The 17,411-nt window shown below is 28.1% G+C and overlaps 1 protein-coding gene across 1 annotated transcript in view; it reads right to left on the minus strand.

The window, feature by feature from the left end:
- LOC129983573 (protein bark beetle-like) overlaps window positions 1–13,595 on the minus strand; it is a 132,476-nt gene extending 118,881 nt beyond the window's left edge. Inside the window, exon 1 of the mRNA XM_056093099.1 lies at window positions 13,030–13,595. Within this exon, the coding sequence (XP_055949074.1) occupies window positions 13,030–13,293 (264 nt within the window). The 5' untranslated portion in view covers window positions 13,294–13,595. The remainder of the gene's footprint in view (window positions 1–13,029) is intronic.
- Window positions 13,596–17,411: the final 3,816 nt, after the last annotated feature.

A 17,411-nucleotide genomic window follows, 5' to 3' on the forward strand; every position in this document is an offset into this window, starting at 1 on the left:
TCGAATATAAGTTCACATTAAGTCTGTCGAATATAAGTTCACATTAAGTCTGTCGAATATAAGTTACCATTAAGTCTGTCGAATGTAAGTTAACATTAAGTCTGTCGAATATAAGTGAGCACGATAACTACATAAGATTCTGTACACAGGTTTAATATCTATAGTGTAGACACCTGTCAAAATCTGAGACGAAACCAACAAAAGGGTCACTGTCTGTCGATCTCTACTTTCAGAAATATGTTAACGCGATAATTCAAAACCGCAGTGACTTAAATATGTCAAAATATGTATGGGATTTTGTGACTACAAAAGCAGTTTTGTGTCAGATCTTTGTTTCAATCGATTGAGGGAAAAAAGCAAAATTCGATTTTTGGATACTTTTAACTATACAATGCCAGAAATTAATTGCAAAATCACCTGCCAAGGATGATACGATAGATTCAGAAAAATACTAAATCCACGCCTAAATTTAATATTTAGTAACAATTGTCATGCATGGTTCTCCGGTATGACAAATTTGTTAGAGAGTATGAGAGAAAATTTTGCAAGGATCACATGCACTGGTTTTGAGAAAGCACTTGACTTTTTTGAGTAATTTCGTATTTTAAATTATTATGGGAATCAAACTCCATATTTTTAACTTTAGTTTAATGACAAAATTACCAATTCTCTTAAACTTCAACACCAATAACCAGAGGACATTAGACTAATGATTAGTTTGAAACAGAATTCCAAATGTACCGATTTGAAATGTTCTCTTGAAGGATATTGATAAGGAAATCATAATAATTCATTTATTATTTTAAAAATAAAGACCAGATGAACTAGAATTCATGGCAATTTGTAATACTCTCAGTCGTACTTCCAATAACCGCACATCAAAATTATAGGTATATAAATATAGCACAATAAAAGGTGTAGGAAATTAAAAGATGCGAGAAAGTTAATTTATACAAAATCAATTTTATCAATGTAATAATTAACAAAACCTTTAAATATATTGGTTTCTAGGTTCCTCGAAATGATATTTCTTGCGTCCAAGAAATATTTCTCAGTTTTTAATGCTGGCCACAAAACCACAAATTCTTCGTCAGCGAAAAGGAAAAAATTGCATTTCAGTTACAAACAAGAATTTTTCCTCAATCTAGATTTTTATGTTAGAGGGAAACATAAAACTTCAAAAGTAGCTTTTAAAGTTTGACAAAGATGTGCATCTTTAAACTCATCAGATATACAAAAGAATAATCAAAGAATATTCAACGTCTTTTACAAAATAACAAGGTAATATGCCACTTCGTAAACCACAAACAATTGTTACAAAACTTTTGAAAACAACGCCTTGATAAATAATAAGGATTATTATAAGATGGAAACACGAAAACCACTAAATTTGTGTTTTGAAATTTAACACGTCAGGGAAAAAAGTTAACACTAAAACACATTAATAGGTGGATCAAAAAGTTGTTAAAAAAGTTTCAACCATAATGATCAGTAGTGGCGTAGTTGTATATTTGTCTGGCATTTTCTAAATTACATGTTCCATATTTATATTCAGTTTCAAAAAAAATTTTCGTGTTTTATAGTATTGAGATAAATTGTTTTTATTTTTCTCTGTAAACTGAACGGATGTTAAAGCGAAAGTCAGTTCATATAATTGTTTCATGTACTTAAAACCGTTAAGAAAATATTTTCAAAATGTTGAAATTCATGACATTTTCTTTCCTGTTACAGCTTTGACACTCAATTAAGTAAATAAAAACGTATCTTCTGCTGATATAGTTACTATGACCACGAATTCCTCTTGAGATAAAAACCTAGGTACTTCACCTTTATCAGAAATTCAAAGTAAAAAACGAGGAACGTTTATCTTGGCTTTGTTATCTTAAACTGAGTTTGTTGCATAACTGTGAGAAACAGTCCTTCTTCAATTCTGGTATAGAGAACTATTTGAATTACATGAATTACTAAAATAAAATTGCATTTGACGAAAACTATATGAATTGCTGTATATGTCTTTTATAATGTATGCATATTGCCTAGACAATAATGTATATATGTAAAAACAATTGAAAATATTTTATCTACATAAATAAAACTGAAATATTATTTTTGTGGCTAATAGAAATCCAAACTATTCAATAGATTTTCTCCAAATTTTGTTCACAAATATTATGAATTATAATAAAGGTTTTAATGAAGGCTTAGACATATTTATACAAAATTCATTTTAATTCCTTAATTATCATTTTTTTTAAAATTTTGATAGTTTTCTGTTATTTAAAAGTTGAGTTAAAACTTTATTACTTATTTTTAAAAGATGGAAGTAGATTGGAATTCATTGTTGAAAATTACTGCCATCATATTCCAAATCATAAGAACATATTTAAATTGCCATTCACAATGTTGCGCTAAATTTCATATCATTATTTGAAAATAATTAAAAAATTATGGAAAAGAAATAAGGTTTTTTGTGTTGCTAAAAATCGTTTGCAATATTCTCAATTGTAAGATATAAAATGTTTGATGCAAATGTTTATTTCATTCAAATTAAAATAAAATTACAAACAATAGAAAGATTTCCTGCCATCCATCTATGTAAAGTCTACATAAATTTATTTTTTACAATAAAAATATCATGTGTATATACTATATACATTGATTTGATATATAATGACTTAACATTTTGTTATAAATATTGCCTATTATTATAAGTACCTTTAAGTTTTATTCTCAAATATTGAATAGTATGAAAGATTTTAATGTAATTGTTGTTCTGGATAATAAATTAAATATTTAATTTTGCACTAACTGGAAACTTTATTTCATGAATAAAAAATATTGTTTTAGTTTTTGTGTTGCCATCCGTATTCAATGAAAATTTAATAGATATTTTAAACCATTTGATTTATTCTTTGCTTCGAACTCCATTCGTCATGTTCAATAACATTTCGTATCATTCATTACAATTTGTTTAAAGAGGAAAAATTAACCTTTTTAAGATTTTAAAACCAATATTCTCATTTTAGTTCCAAATAAATTGCAGAAGGTAAGAAGATTTAGGGTAATGATATTTTATGTAAAAAGATGTTTTTGCATTTAAAATGTTACAAATATTTTTATAACATGCATAAAGTTGCGTCTCGTTAGCATGCCGTTGAGTGTTAATATTTATTAAATAATTTCATTCTGATCAACGCCGAATTTACCATGGAGTTTAGAATAAATATTAATATATTGCGAGTTTTAGATAATTATATCTGTATTAACAAATATACTTATCAGTCATAAATATTTTTTAATTCATCTAGAATTTAAAATAAATGTGAATTTCATTAATAAATATTTACATATACATAAGTTCATCTAAAACGCAGTAAACCTTATTTATTACTTCCATTCATTATCTGTAATAAATGGTTTATTGGAAATTAAAACACAACCATCTACTGACATCAGATAAAAAAAGAATTCTAGTAATGGGATAAATATGAGAGATAATAAAGGAAATATTTCCTTTTAATGAAATAATGTTGGACATCTTCTTTTTGCTCTACATTGCTACAGGTCACAAGATTTTTTTTTAGCTGCAATGCAGGCGGTATTAAGTGTAAATGCAACCTAAATTTAGCTCTTTTTTCTTTTTTTTTTACACTGAAGTGTCACATTTTATTTATCCTGCAAGTTTTACAACGAATTTAGAAATTAAGTTTGCATGGCGCATCTGATTAGCATCGATCGAACTTAAATTGGTTCCCCTTCCCTAAACATTTTTATGTAAAGTTTTATATTGCCTAGTAAACATCATCTACAGTCTCTTTTAATACTTAAAAATGGATGATCTGCCTATTCTGTAAAGTTTCAACTGTTCTACGAATATGTCAACGTTTTTTATTCCTCAGTGTAAAATTTATTGTAAAAAATGCAAAATCATTCACAACAAATGAATTAATAGAAGAAAAATTATTTGATGCTCATTTAAGCGATTATGAAGATTTTGAAGAAGTTCCTCCTTTCTTTGAAGACACAGTGAATTCCATTGAAATATTTTTGCTTGTGAAAACACTAGTGAAAAAACATTCAATAACAACTTGAAAAAAAAATATTCAGCGAACTCAATTCATTTTTTTTATTTAATACTCATAGACTAATAGTATGTCAGATAACGATTAAAGACTTTTTAATTGAACGACTATCTGCTCGCGAATAAATCTAAATTATAAGTGTATGATTTATAAGCTATGCAATAACGGTGCGATTTTTCCCATTTTGTATGATACATTTTTAATTTTAAAATTTAATTATTATTTTTAATACTATATAGTAATATACTAGAAATGTCTTTAAAATTTTTTTTAATTATTATTTAAACGTTTTTAAATAACAGCATTAAATTTGTAACACTCGAAATTGTTTATTAAAACTTGGATTATATATCTTCTTATTTATGTTACGTTAGTTTCTTTTCATTTATTTTACGTTAAGAAGTATAAACGGTGCTTTATCTAACTTCTAATTCTACATTCCTATCTGAAATTAATTGTATCTTTAAATATAAAATAAAACATCGAAAGGAAAAATTTATTATGAAAGTAATTACCTTTATTATTATAGTAATTATTATTAATTACCTGAATTTCTTTTAGGCAACACAATAATTATTCTGCTTGATGGAGATAATTTTGACTCAAAAGGATCCATTCTTATAATCTTGGTATTTTTCTCATCTTTTATCTATCATATTACAATATAAATCAGAAATCTGCACTTCTTTTAAGTTTTAAAGTTTAGCAACAAATAACGAGTCTATTTCTTTACTTAAAGAAATTTTTGGAACAAACTACAATGAATAAATAAATACTTTTTTCCAATTATGGTCATATATTGATTCTTCATACAATCGTACCATAGCAACATTATGAAATACTACTCTATATAATTTAGAAAAAAGCAATATATTCCATGAAGGATTTTCTGATACTTTTACATAGACACTAAAATGTAATTTGAATTAATAATGCTCCCCTTTTAAAGTAAGAAATACCAAAAACATCATAAAATTTTCAAAACAAAATTTCATATTTCAACACTTTTCTTTTTAACAAACAAAATGGGAACCTGCAAATTTAATGAAGAACTCTCGTGCTTTTAATGACTCTTTGAAAATAATTTCTCATTAGCATATGCATTTGGAAAATTAAAACCCACGGATTGAGACTCGACTGTCTGGTTGACTCATTCATGCAAATGACGGTCATTGACTGGATGCCAATTTTAAATCAGTCTCATCAACAACACTGTGGAAGAAAAAAAGTGAAGATACAAATTCCACAGCACTTGAAATCAGAAGCACAGTTGGAATTATAGACTATTTCCCTTCTGAGACTGATTCTTTCAATATGGATTGAAATGGAAATAAATGATATCATGAAACTTGAGGAACTGCATTTAATATCATTAATCTTACCCAGACAGATGAGACATTAAAAAAAATCACAATGCAGTTGGTTACCTTAATTAACATGCAACAAATGAAGAAAAACAGAAATGAACGAAACGTACACTAAGTTCTTCAAAGAATTCTAAACTTCTTTTGTGTTGCCAGAATTAAATATGATATAACAATACTATTTGTCTGGATTAACTAATCGCAACTGATTTGTAATAGTTTCATTTTATCATATCTAGTGTCTATCATATCTAGTAGTTCTATTATTTAGTAATGAATTTATTATATATATATATAATTTCATTTAATTTGTTTCTTTTAATTTCATGATGTTTCAGAGACAGATGCTAAGAAGAATTAAGAAATGCATTTGCTATATTTTTATGTAAGTGCTTAATAGTAACAAATGGAAACATACATACTGACAACAGAACAAGAAATAAGCAAACAAGATACATTAAACAAAATGAATAGCGGCGCAGTTTTAAAAAAATTACTACCCCTGTAATATATGCATTTTGAGAGATGAAGTATCCTCACAGAGAAACCACTTAAAATGATTTTTGCTATTGTTGAGTTATATAATTACAACAAATGTCCATTTCCAAAATTGTATAAATAAGATGAAAAATCCGTTCGGTACACATATTCAGAATTTATTCAACACTAATTAATTGTTATTATCTAATGTATAAATATTATCTTTTGAAATCTTTAATCTAACTTCACTTTTCTAATGTTTATTACACGAATTAGTAGTTATTATTTAATGTATAAATATATCCTTTTGAAGACTTTAATCTAAGTTCATTTTTCTAATTTCTAATATATTTTCTAATATTAAATAGTATTTGTTGAGACAATTCTATATGAACAAGTTTATACATTCATGGAAGTACAGACATAAGAAATATCGATTAATATACGAATCCTTAGTAGTCCTGAAAGCATATTAAATAACGAGCAGATTACATTTCCTTTTTTCACTAATCATTTTTTGATGTCATTCTGTCGATTACAGCAGTCTATAATAAAATGTATAAATGCGATTCGCCTTTATGCTTCCACTTGTCCTTTCGTTTTGTTTAAATTTGGAATTGTGGTAAGTGCCAGGGAATACTGCCAATTATTTCCATTGATTTTGCATGCACTACAAGTTGGCAGACAGAATATTTCAACCTTAATATTGTACCTTGATTCAATGCAATATTCATAAATAAGTGCAGAGACTTGTAATGTAAACATTGAGCTTTGATTCTAAGATCAATCTTGTCATCTGAGATTTCCTTAATAAACGATTATTTTTATTTGTTTCAGATTTTTTTTTCTACACATCGGTTTACATTTCGTGCCATAAAGCAACTGGCAAACAATGCACTAATAGTTCTATCTCCTAGTTCATTTCGACTACAAAAGAAACAACTTATTGTTTGATCCATGCGCTTCATCCACTGCTCTAATCCCCAACGTGTGCCATTCGTGATTGAGTAAAAAGAAATTTTATTCAAAAGTAGTGAACTATCAAAAAATAATACGGACTTTTTAAAACACATCTTTTCGACATTTGCATAAATTCCAATGAAATCAAGTCCAATAACAATAATTATATCAACAAAAAAAAGAAATATAATCTCAATACCCTCTTATAAAAAGGAGTAAAACTTTACAAAATTCAGGAAGTGCCATTTTTGTTGGGAAACTAACTAGATATCAATAAAATCAAACAATAGTGTCTATTATGTCCTCCTTAAATTCTGTCTTTTAAGCACTCAAGTAATCTAAAATGTAATTCGGTTTTTACGAAATTCCAGCGCTCTATATAAACAGTCACCTTTAAAAATAAAGCCTTATATCGCAACTATTATAAATATTTTTATAATTTTTTGGTTATTATAAATACATTTTATTTTTAATTATAAATAAAAAAAGGCTAATGGAAATAATATAAGTTTTTGTTGGTGGCGCTCTAAAAAGAATTTTTCCCTCGAATCTTGTAAAAAAAGGTGAACTAAAATCCAGATGAAGAGGATCTTAGATATGAAGGTTAAAATACTGCTCAAAAATTAGATAGGCAGAAGTTGTAATATTTTTTTAAATTATTATTTTTAATTTAAAACTCGGTTTTTTTAGTGTGTTTGTTTCTGGTGCTCTCCTATTCAATAAAACAATTTCCTATCAACTATTATACATAAGATGCAATTTAATGAAGAATCCAATTGAGAATTCTGTTCGATTTTCTATTACACTAATGTCTGCTTCATCTTACACGATGTATACAAAGTTAAGATATTGCAATCAACAATTCGAACTCAATATTTTGAAGATTCTCTATGTTTCAGAGTTCTTTGAGTCCAAAAAGCATAATTTTGGAATTATGTCTGTCTTGTGAATCCGGTTACACAAAACCGCTTTGAGCTGGACAGATGAAATTTTAGATTATGGATTTTAACACCAAATTTGCATATTTCTACCAAATTTTGAGCGAAATCCACTCATTGGAAATTTGCCAGCCGAATGTTCGATTCTAAGTTAATAAAATAACTATAAATCAAACAGAGCTAGATGCACAAAATTTGGAATACCGATTTAACATCTAAAATATAGATATGCATTACATTTGATAACAAATCCATCATGAGGCTGATTGTTTGTCAAGTTTGTACTTTCGCATGCATATAACTCAAAACCCATCACGATAACTCAAAAATGCATCGACTTAAATATATGAAATTTGGTATATGATTTTGTGATTACAATTTTAATTCTGTATCAACTATTGGTTTCGATCAGTCTCAAAATATGTACAAAATATACATTTGGTTTTCAGGCACTTGTGTATTAATGACATCCGACGATCTATCGCCAAAAAAAGAAATCCAGTGAAGATTGCAAGCTAATAGGCTTTTTCATGATTATTGTTCGCCAATGGTATGCAGGTAATAATGCATAAATATGATTATTAGATAATGCGAGAAAGTTTCAGAAAGACCACTCCAGATAAAGCAGGGCATCTATCTAGATAGATAAAAAAAAGTCTATTCTTCTTACAAGAGACTTTCAGGGAATATTATTATATCATTTATTATTATGGAATATTATAACCATTTGGATACATTACAACCACACTCTACGACATCCCTATTAATCAGAGTTTCAAGTGAGAATTACAGAATTTCCGACATTCAGGAGAAACTTCTGACAAAGCAATACGATTCAATTCTTTATTATGAGTTTCCCGCCAGCCATTTCAGAAGAAATAATCTCAATTTTGAATGACATTGGTATACAAAAAAGAGAGTGATAAAGAAAGGACAGGAAAGAAATGGCTCTGATAATGAAAGTAAATACGTAAAAAAAATGGCTAAAAAGCCAAGGAAATAATTCGATTAACATTAAGAAAGACATTATTTTAGAATTAACAGGTTTGAAATAGACTCAGATATGCCTAGTGCAGTTCAAAGATATGTAGCTATTAATAAGATAATCAATAAGTCTTATAAGTTGACACATTACGTTACTCTCTCTGACAGTACATACAAATGTATGCCTACTGAAGGAACATTTCTATTAAATGACTAGCAATAGGAACGTACCGAAAAGTAAAGAAAATAAATAAAAAAAGAACAATTCAATAAATGAGACAGAACAAGTTAATTTTTTATGAATTCATTCCGTAAACGTAGATCAAAATATTGAATTTAAGAGCATAGCTACACCAGCTTTCTTTTATTGATTCCAGATATGTCTTAAATTTAAATAAATGTAGAAGAATACCATTTGTCCATATTTAAAATTTGATTATCGAATTGAAAGCTAATAATGTTCTGCTTCTAATCGATTCAATTTTAAAATGATTTGCTACACAAAAATAATTTATTAAGTATGTTTACATAAAAGAAGCAAAAATCAGATTCTCTTTTCTTTTAATATGTTAATAAATCTACTCTACTTCTCTAATATCTAAAAATACGCTAATATTTTAACCCCATTAATCTCTATGTTATCTCTAAATTCTAGTATTAAAATTTTGGCAAATCTGGTGATAATATATTCTATATACGGCATTACATTTTTAAACAGGGTCGCTTCATTTATAAAGCCAATTATAAGCAATTAAAGACAGTATATAACTTGCCTTAATTGATATTTTTTAAAAAACCATACATCCTGATACTTTATGTTATATTAATCTGCTAGTAGTAAATTTTTAAGTAACAAACTTAACAAAGAAAGAACAGTTTTTCGAACAAGTCTGCAAAACATAATTTCACTTTGCTTTTAATAGCATTGCTCGGTTATTAAAAAGTTATTTTACTTTGCCTCAATGAGAGAGTACAATATTTACTTCTTGTTATTATAAAAATTCACACAAAAATCAGGTATTATGCCAGCTGCTGACGTAGACAATAATCTTTTAGAATAGGAAATTACAGCGGAACATTTATTTCTAATCAAATTTCAATATGTGTTTCAGAATAGTTTAGTGAAATAAAAGGCTTACTCAAAATATTCAATATTTTATTTGGTCAATTCATAAATTAAAAAAAAAAAACTTAGAAAGACGAATGTTAAAATTTAGAATTGAATACAAAATGAATAATAATTTTCAAGTATTTTTCAAGTTAATTTTCTTTAATTTTTCTTGCTTTTTCATAGACAATTTAATACTGAAACTGTGTGCATTTCTTTTCAACGAACTTTTCAAACTCTCGATGTAATTTAGTGAAAATAAACGATGGCGTCAAAACATTTAACCGCATACTAGAATGCCGCCTTTTAAAATAGTAGATATTAATTTGAGTTTAGCCGCCACATGTGTGCGTCTGCATTATGACATAAACTTGTGGGTCAAGTACACTCTTTCCAATAGCATTCGGTAGTCAAAGAAGGCTCATTTCTTTCTCGTCTAGTTTTTGTGAACTTCTACCTCATTTCGCCATCTCTTCATTAGTGCATTCCTGCAGTCTTTTTAACTATCTCATTGGCAGTTATTATCCATATAAGTAAATCCATTTAGAAGATTCCATTATTTCCTAACAAGGTACAATTCGCGGACGTAATATAATTAAAGCGGCAAAAATTGTAAAGTTTTAACTTTTAATATTATCATTGATATTATTTATAGAATTTGCAAAATTATCTTTTAAAAAATAATTCAGCAAAAGAAATCCTTGATTAAAATACATATCATCATTAGAAATAATTATTTTAGATATTTAAATGTAATATTTTTTTAAAAAAATATTAAATAACCTGCAAGAATATATCCAAAAGCAACCAGCGTTATCAAAATTTTGAGCAAAATCTGAGGTAAAAAAATTAAATTTTAAACTTTTAAACAAATATATATTTTATCAGCAATGTATGAAAAGTTAGAATTCTATAGAATTTATTAATATTTTTGAGCAAAATGTGAAATTTGAAATTTATTTAATTAAGTTATATGTTTTCTCTAGGGATTACATATAATACCTAGGCATTTTATAGAATGACAAATACTATTTAGACATAGTATAAAAAGGAGGTCATGTTTAGACTTTTATTTAAAGGATGTGCATTTTGTAGAAATACAAATGTTATTCAGAAAAAAATAATAAAAGAGTGTCATTAAAATTTTTTTATTTAAATTCCTAAAGGAAAGTTAAAATTATACAAAATAAAGTTTATGCCTTTATCCGTAGTATACTATGCTTTGGCTCTTTGTCATTTGAAATTAAGGAAGCTTGTGAAGCATTAATTGTTTCTTATTTCGTCTAAAAATTGCAGGATTTCAGACTTAGCCGATAACATAGAGGCAACAAATATGTGAAAATATGGTTTCAAAATTTCTTTTAAATATATTCAATAGTTATTGTAAAACCATCCACAAAAAAAAAGTAATGAAGTTTCTTTCCACAGAAAGTGAAGGGGTCGAACGTTAAAACAATTTTATCATAAAAATAAAAGAGGGATTATAATTTACTATGTCAATGCACTTAAGAAAATCTTATAAACCCTCCTTTATCTACGAATTTACATATAAAATTTATTATATTAAATTATTTTAAAAATTAAACTTTGAGCTTAAATATTAAAATTGTCATTCTTTTTTTAAAAAAACACACTTCATAAATAACAATCATTAGATAAGCATGAAAGGAGAAAAAACTTCCTAAAAATGAAACGATTTTGAAGAAAAAATAACGTTTTAATAAACATATTAAAACATCTAAGATTATTTGATTTAAATGAAGATTATTGTTATTTTTAAATTATTCTTTTTTCAGTTTACAGCACAAAATACGATTTTTGTGTATGAGCTAAATGAATTATAGAGTTCTCTTCTGCGGAACACGTGCATTGCAGTGTGCCTTTTGAGTACACGAGCGTCTTTTTGTCCCAATATTTACAATAAGAACTTTCTAAAATTAATCATTTAAATTCATAATATTTAATAACAAATATCTGACTCTGGAAATGTAGAAGAATTTTAATCATCACGACTTATGTTTAGTTGATCATTTTTGTTTTCGAATAGAAATCTTAACTATTAAGAAAGAAAAACAATTAATTTAAAGAGATTATAACATATATTAAAATAAGCAAAAAATACTTATTTTCTTTCTGGAAAGAACTTGTGAAATTAATTTTTGAAATTTGAATATTTTTTCATATATCTTTTATGATATTATATTTTTATGTAACATTGCGCAATTTTTTTAAATGTTAAAAAAAAATCAGGAAAGCATCTTTTGCGTTAAAAACAATGTTTAAAAAGGAGATCTGGAGTCCAAAATATTATTTTCTCTCTATCTATCTCCCTTTTTTTGAACAGAGAGGAAAATATTTTAAATTATTTATGGTTAAGTAAATGAAACTAGATTTTTATGAATATGAAAAATTCTATGACCTTATTAAAAAGTATAAATTTTTATTAAAATATGAAAAATTCAAAGTTCTCTTAAAATTTCAAAATTTAAATTAAATGATAGTAAAGTCAAAAACCGGTTAAACAAAAATTTTAAAAAAAAATTAGGTATTCTTATATTTTTAAAATTACTTTAAAAGCCAGTCTAAAATTTTAACATGGAAAGGGATTTCATAATTTAATTAATTTATAAACTAAATTGCTTAAATTCAGACATTACTTTTAAATTTATAAAAAAGACGCACCATTAAACATGCACTAAAATGTGACTTTAAAAAATCCTAAAAACAGGAGATAATTTTAATCTCTACCGATTGGATTTACTTTGAAAAAAACAGTTCCTGAAACGAATATATTAAAATTAACCGGACAATTTTTTTTTTCAAAAAATACAAACTTCTGAACCGTTTATCAGAGACAAATTTAAAAAAAAAAGCCCTTATAGTCAAAAAATAAAAACCACCATCTGACCAAAAATAAAGAGAAATAAAATTATATATACCTATATATATCAGACACATGTAATGACAAATTAATATAACTATATTCAAAATAGAAATAATAATTTTATTTCTCTTTTTAATAAAAAAAATAACAAAATGCGAAGTAATTAAATAAATTCAACTCCAATATATCTTTTAAAATACAATAAAGCATTGAAAAAAAGAAAACTTACTTTCGCCTCCAAAATTCCATCTTTCATCACTGATATTCCAATTCCAGGAGCAAATCGTAACTCCACTCCAGGTCTAATTATCAAGCTCGCACCACCTTCAATAATTACATCTTTTCGGACTTCAAACGGTGAATCCAAAGGATCCAAAACAACTCGGCCCGAAACATAACCACCAAATTCCGTAGTTCTGCAGAAAACGGCCTTCTGAAGGTTCACAATTACCAACAAAAACGCCCATAAGTACGGTGCGTTTTTACGAGGCATTTTGATATGAGCGCACTACACCACAAACAAAAGGCGGGGCCCCTCAAAACCACAACAACACACCTGAGGATTTCATGCAATTAGGCTTAGAAAAGTATTTGTCCGAACATGATAGCTGCCGTAGAAGAGAAAAGCTTCATCAAGTCCTGAAAGTTCTCACTTCTCAAAGAAATCTGCTCACATGTTTCACTCCCACGAATTTTGAAGAACGGGCCCCCTTAGAAAACACTCCTCCCACCAGTGGTTCGAAAAGTAAACCGAAAAATTTTCCTGTAGGTGGAGCACACTCCCGTACGGACACTTCTTACCTTACTCTTGATTTTTCTGGCGCTCGCGAATGAAGTGCTTTCAGAATCACAGGGTTGCCAGTTTTGAATAGCACTTTTTGGCGCTTACCTGGATCGAAAGCCAAATGCAAATGAAGTTGGAGGTCGTATCGCGTCGCGTCTTTGAGGTTTCGTTTTAGATAGAATGGTTAGGGAACATGAATAAATATACACGACAAAGGGGAAAAAGACAAAACCGCGGAAGTTCGTGCATGAGACATTCGTTTTGAATATTGCAAAATCAGTTTCATAAAACATGAGTTCCATTGAGGAAGTATTCCTAACTATTTTACAGATTATCGTTCCCTGTTTCTAAGGTAATAGTTATATTTTTGTGCCAAAAATACTCCAGTATGTAATAAAATTAATTACAGTAAAACTTTGCATTTGAAATGTAATTTAAATAAATTATTTAGGGCATTTAAAATTTCTGTTACAAACTGGCATATCTTAATATTTACTGTCGAAACAAAAATATTATTTTTTTTAATTATTAATCACAAAGAAATGGAAAACCTGATGCATCCACAAGTATAGTTATATATTAATCTCATTATTTTTGTGTTTTAGTACTGAAGTATGCAGAATTTAGTTTAGTTTAATTATATTAACGTCCCGTTTGAAGCAACACTAGGGCTATTTTGGGACGGACCTCGTCATTTTGAACCGCAGTCAAATGACGAAGACGACACCTGAGCTGACATCCCCCTCTCCACACCACATCACACCAGCGGGAGGAAGTTTGGTCAGGACGGATTTAACGTGCAACAGACCCCCTTACACGACGGTTCTTCGGTGGAATCGGCACTCGAACCTGGAACCCCCCGGTTCCGAAGCCGAGACCTCACCACTAGGCCACAGCGGCCCTGTCTTTTTTTAGTCTTAATTTAGTCTTAATGTTAAGATATTATAAAGCTGTATGTTGTTGTAGATGGCATTATGTATACCAAGGCAAAACAACAAGAAAAATTATACCGCCTTTAATGCATCAGCTTTGTATGAAGAATGTTATTGAAAATATTTTATGATTTTTAATGCTAATTTTTTAATGTATTTTTGTTATGTTTATAAGCTTTAACAAAGCTCGATTATTATAAAATTTTTATTCGTTCGCCATTTTAGTTTCGAAGTTTTTTTAGTAGCTCTTCCTCGTTCGGTTCAAACAATTATATTTCATTGAGTCTTTAAAATACAAGGAGGTAGGTTTTTTTTTTTTTTTTTATTAAAAATGTAACGTTATCTTTCTGAAGTTCTACCTCTGGCGTACTTTGCTTGCATATTTTCTTTACTAAACAAAGTTTATGGATTCATTAAAAAGAACAAACTAGTCCAACTAAACTTATTTATGAAAATATCTGTTCTTGTGTTTCTTATACTTTAGATGTATTACAAACAATTTAATTAAAAAAAAATGAAACAGAATTTTTTTTTTTAATTTTCAAATAACTCATATTTATTATATGCTTTTAACAATCGCAAGCGACTCAACACATAAGTTATAGATGTAGCTGTTCGATGTTAACAACTTAAGAAAAAAAAAACGTTCGAATACATTAAGATTTCTCCATTCTCACAGATAATATTGATATTAATGAAGAGTTTTGTATTAAGTTTTTTCATTTCATGTTTGAACATGTTAATTTCAGTTTGGTTATTTTTTTAATTATATTTTAAACATGATCAAAAAGTGCTAAAGTTACTTTTGAATCATTTGCTGACCATTATAGAAGAAAATTATAAACATAATTAAATTAAAGGTTAATCCAACAAAAAAAAATTCTTTGGTTTCAAATTAAAAATTTCAATTAAATTTGTATCTATTGAGAAAACAATGATTTAAAAGGAAACAAACACAATGCAAAAACAGTTGTTTCACACGATTAATTGCAATCGAAAAGTGAAATCAATCAACCTTTCGAAAAAAAATCTAAATAAGTAGGAACGGAAATGCTAAAAAAGTTTTTGCTAATTTCTCAATGAATGCATCTCCCCCCCCCCTTCTTTTCTCTATTGGAGTGCAACGAAACATTAAAATTCGGCCGAACTTTTCCTTAAAACAATCGAAACCGGAATAAAAATTGCCTTTTTAAAATAAGAAAATAACTACATAATAAAAATTAGGCTAAATGCTTATAGAGATTTTAAAATTTCTACAGTGTATCTTATCTTTTTAATAAAAATCAATGTCTCAATATATTTTTTTTAAAAAAATGCAGGTATTGGAAGATATTTTTCAAAATGTTATTTTTATAGTTAGAAAAAGAATGTATCGAAACATAGTTTTTAATTAATAAAAATATTTCATTAATTATCTCGAAACTTCACAAAACATTTCCTTGTTCTTCATAGCATTTATGGAAAAAATTTGAAGAAGTCTGTTCAATGGCGTGGAATTTCATTGCTGACAAATTAATTTTAGATTTCACTTTTTTTTTTCTTATGAAGAAGACTTAACTTAAGAAGTTGAGGATGAGGGAAATCTTTGCTACACATCCGAATATCTAAACACAAAAGTCCCCAGTCTCTAAATGACTGAGTCGTAACTTTCCATAAGATTTTTAACAAGTTCCCCAGTCTTCTGATGAATGTTTAATTTCTAAATAATTATTAATAAATATATTCTGGAATGCTTATAAGCATGTGAGATATAAAGACAAATAGGATATTGGGAAATTTTGTTTTCCGTTAACTTTCTTATTTGTGCATAATTTCTAAGAACTTTATTACAATAAATAAATTTACTTTTAGTTGTGTTATTTTTAATCCAACGTGATTTTCCATATTTAGCCCAAAAAAATAAAAATAAATGGATCAAATATTAATGAGAATGAGAAGGTGAAGTATCTTCAGTGATCAAATCCACTTTGTAGCATCTAACATCAAAGTCCAACTTAATTCCAATATATACAGTTAAAAAAACGAGGTAGATCCGCCATGCCTAAGCATCTGGAGTAAAATGAGGATCGGACTTCCGCGACAGGATAGTCGAGGACTAAGGTGAAAGCAAAATATCCCACATTACGGTATCCACCAGTTGCGAAGGAATTAAGACCCGATATCAGTAAGGAGACAGCTCAGCCATCCACCATTATTATACCTATCGGGGAAAGCGAGAATCTGCTTACTCATATGGCAGCTTCTCATCCCCATATTTGAGAAGCCTCAACAATGGGATAATATATAGAGTTATGTTGCCCTCCTGTAAAATTTTCATGGGAAACTGGCGCACACTTGGAATTCCGTTCATCAGTTGATAGGTTTATGGTTTTATAGCTCAATAACTATCTGGTTATATTGGACAGAAAAACTACGAGTGCCAACACCAACTTAGAAAGCAATTTTTTGCTAAAATGCATAAATTGTCTAACGTTTCTGATGAATTCTTATTAAGATATCATTGTGAAGATAGAATGCATTATTGCATCTGTGTTCAGTTTAGGTACTTAGTGAATTTTAAAATCGGTGCCTTTTTGGATATTTATTAGCGATAACATGGGTATATAGATACTAACTAAACTATTTACAAAGCTTAACTTTTGTGGCACTCCTTCCAAAATTCCATCCGTTGTTGGGTTCCATGCCTGCCATGCAAGTCACTGTTCTCGAAGGTGGCTGTTGACAAACACTATGTAAACAAGAGGAGAAGTGCCATCTGTACACAATCCGTAACACCCATGATCATCAGCCATTGGCAGGGGCTATATCTAACTTGTAAGGTAAGCTCATTTAATTGATGTCATTTCCTTGAGAATCCTCAGTAAGAAAACGAATCGCCGAATGTTTTTCCTTGAA

This window comes from Argiope bruennichi, chromosome 9 (genome assembly GCF_947563725.1).
Source record: "Argiope bruennichi chromosome 9, qqArgBrue1.1, whole genome shotgun sequence".
Taxonomy (NCBI): domain Eukaryota; kingdom Metazoa; phylum Arthropoda; class Arachnida; order Araneae; family Araneidae; genus Argiope; species Argiope bruennichi.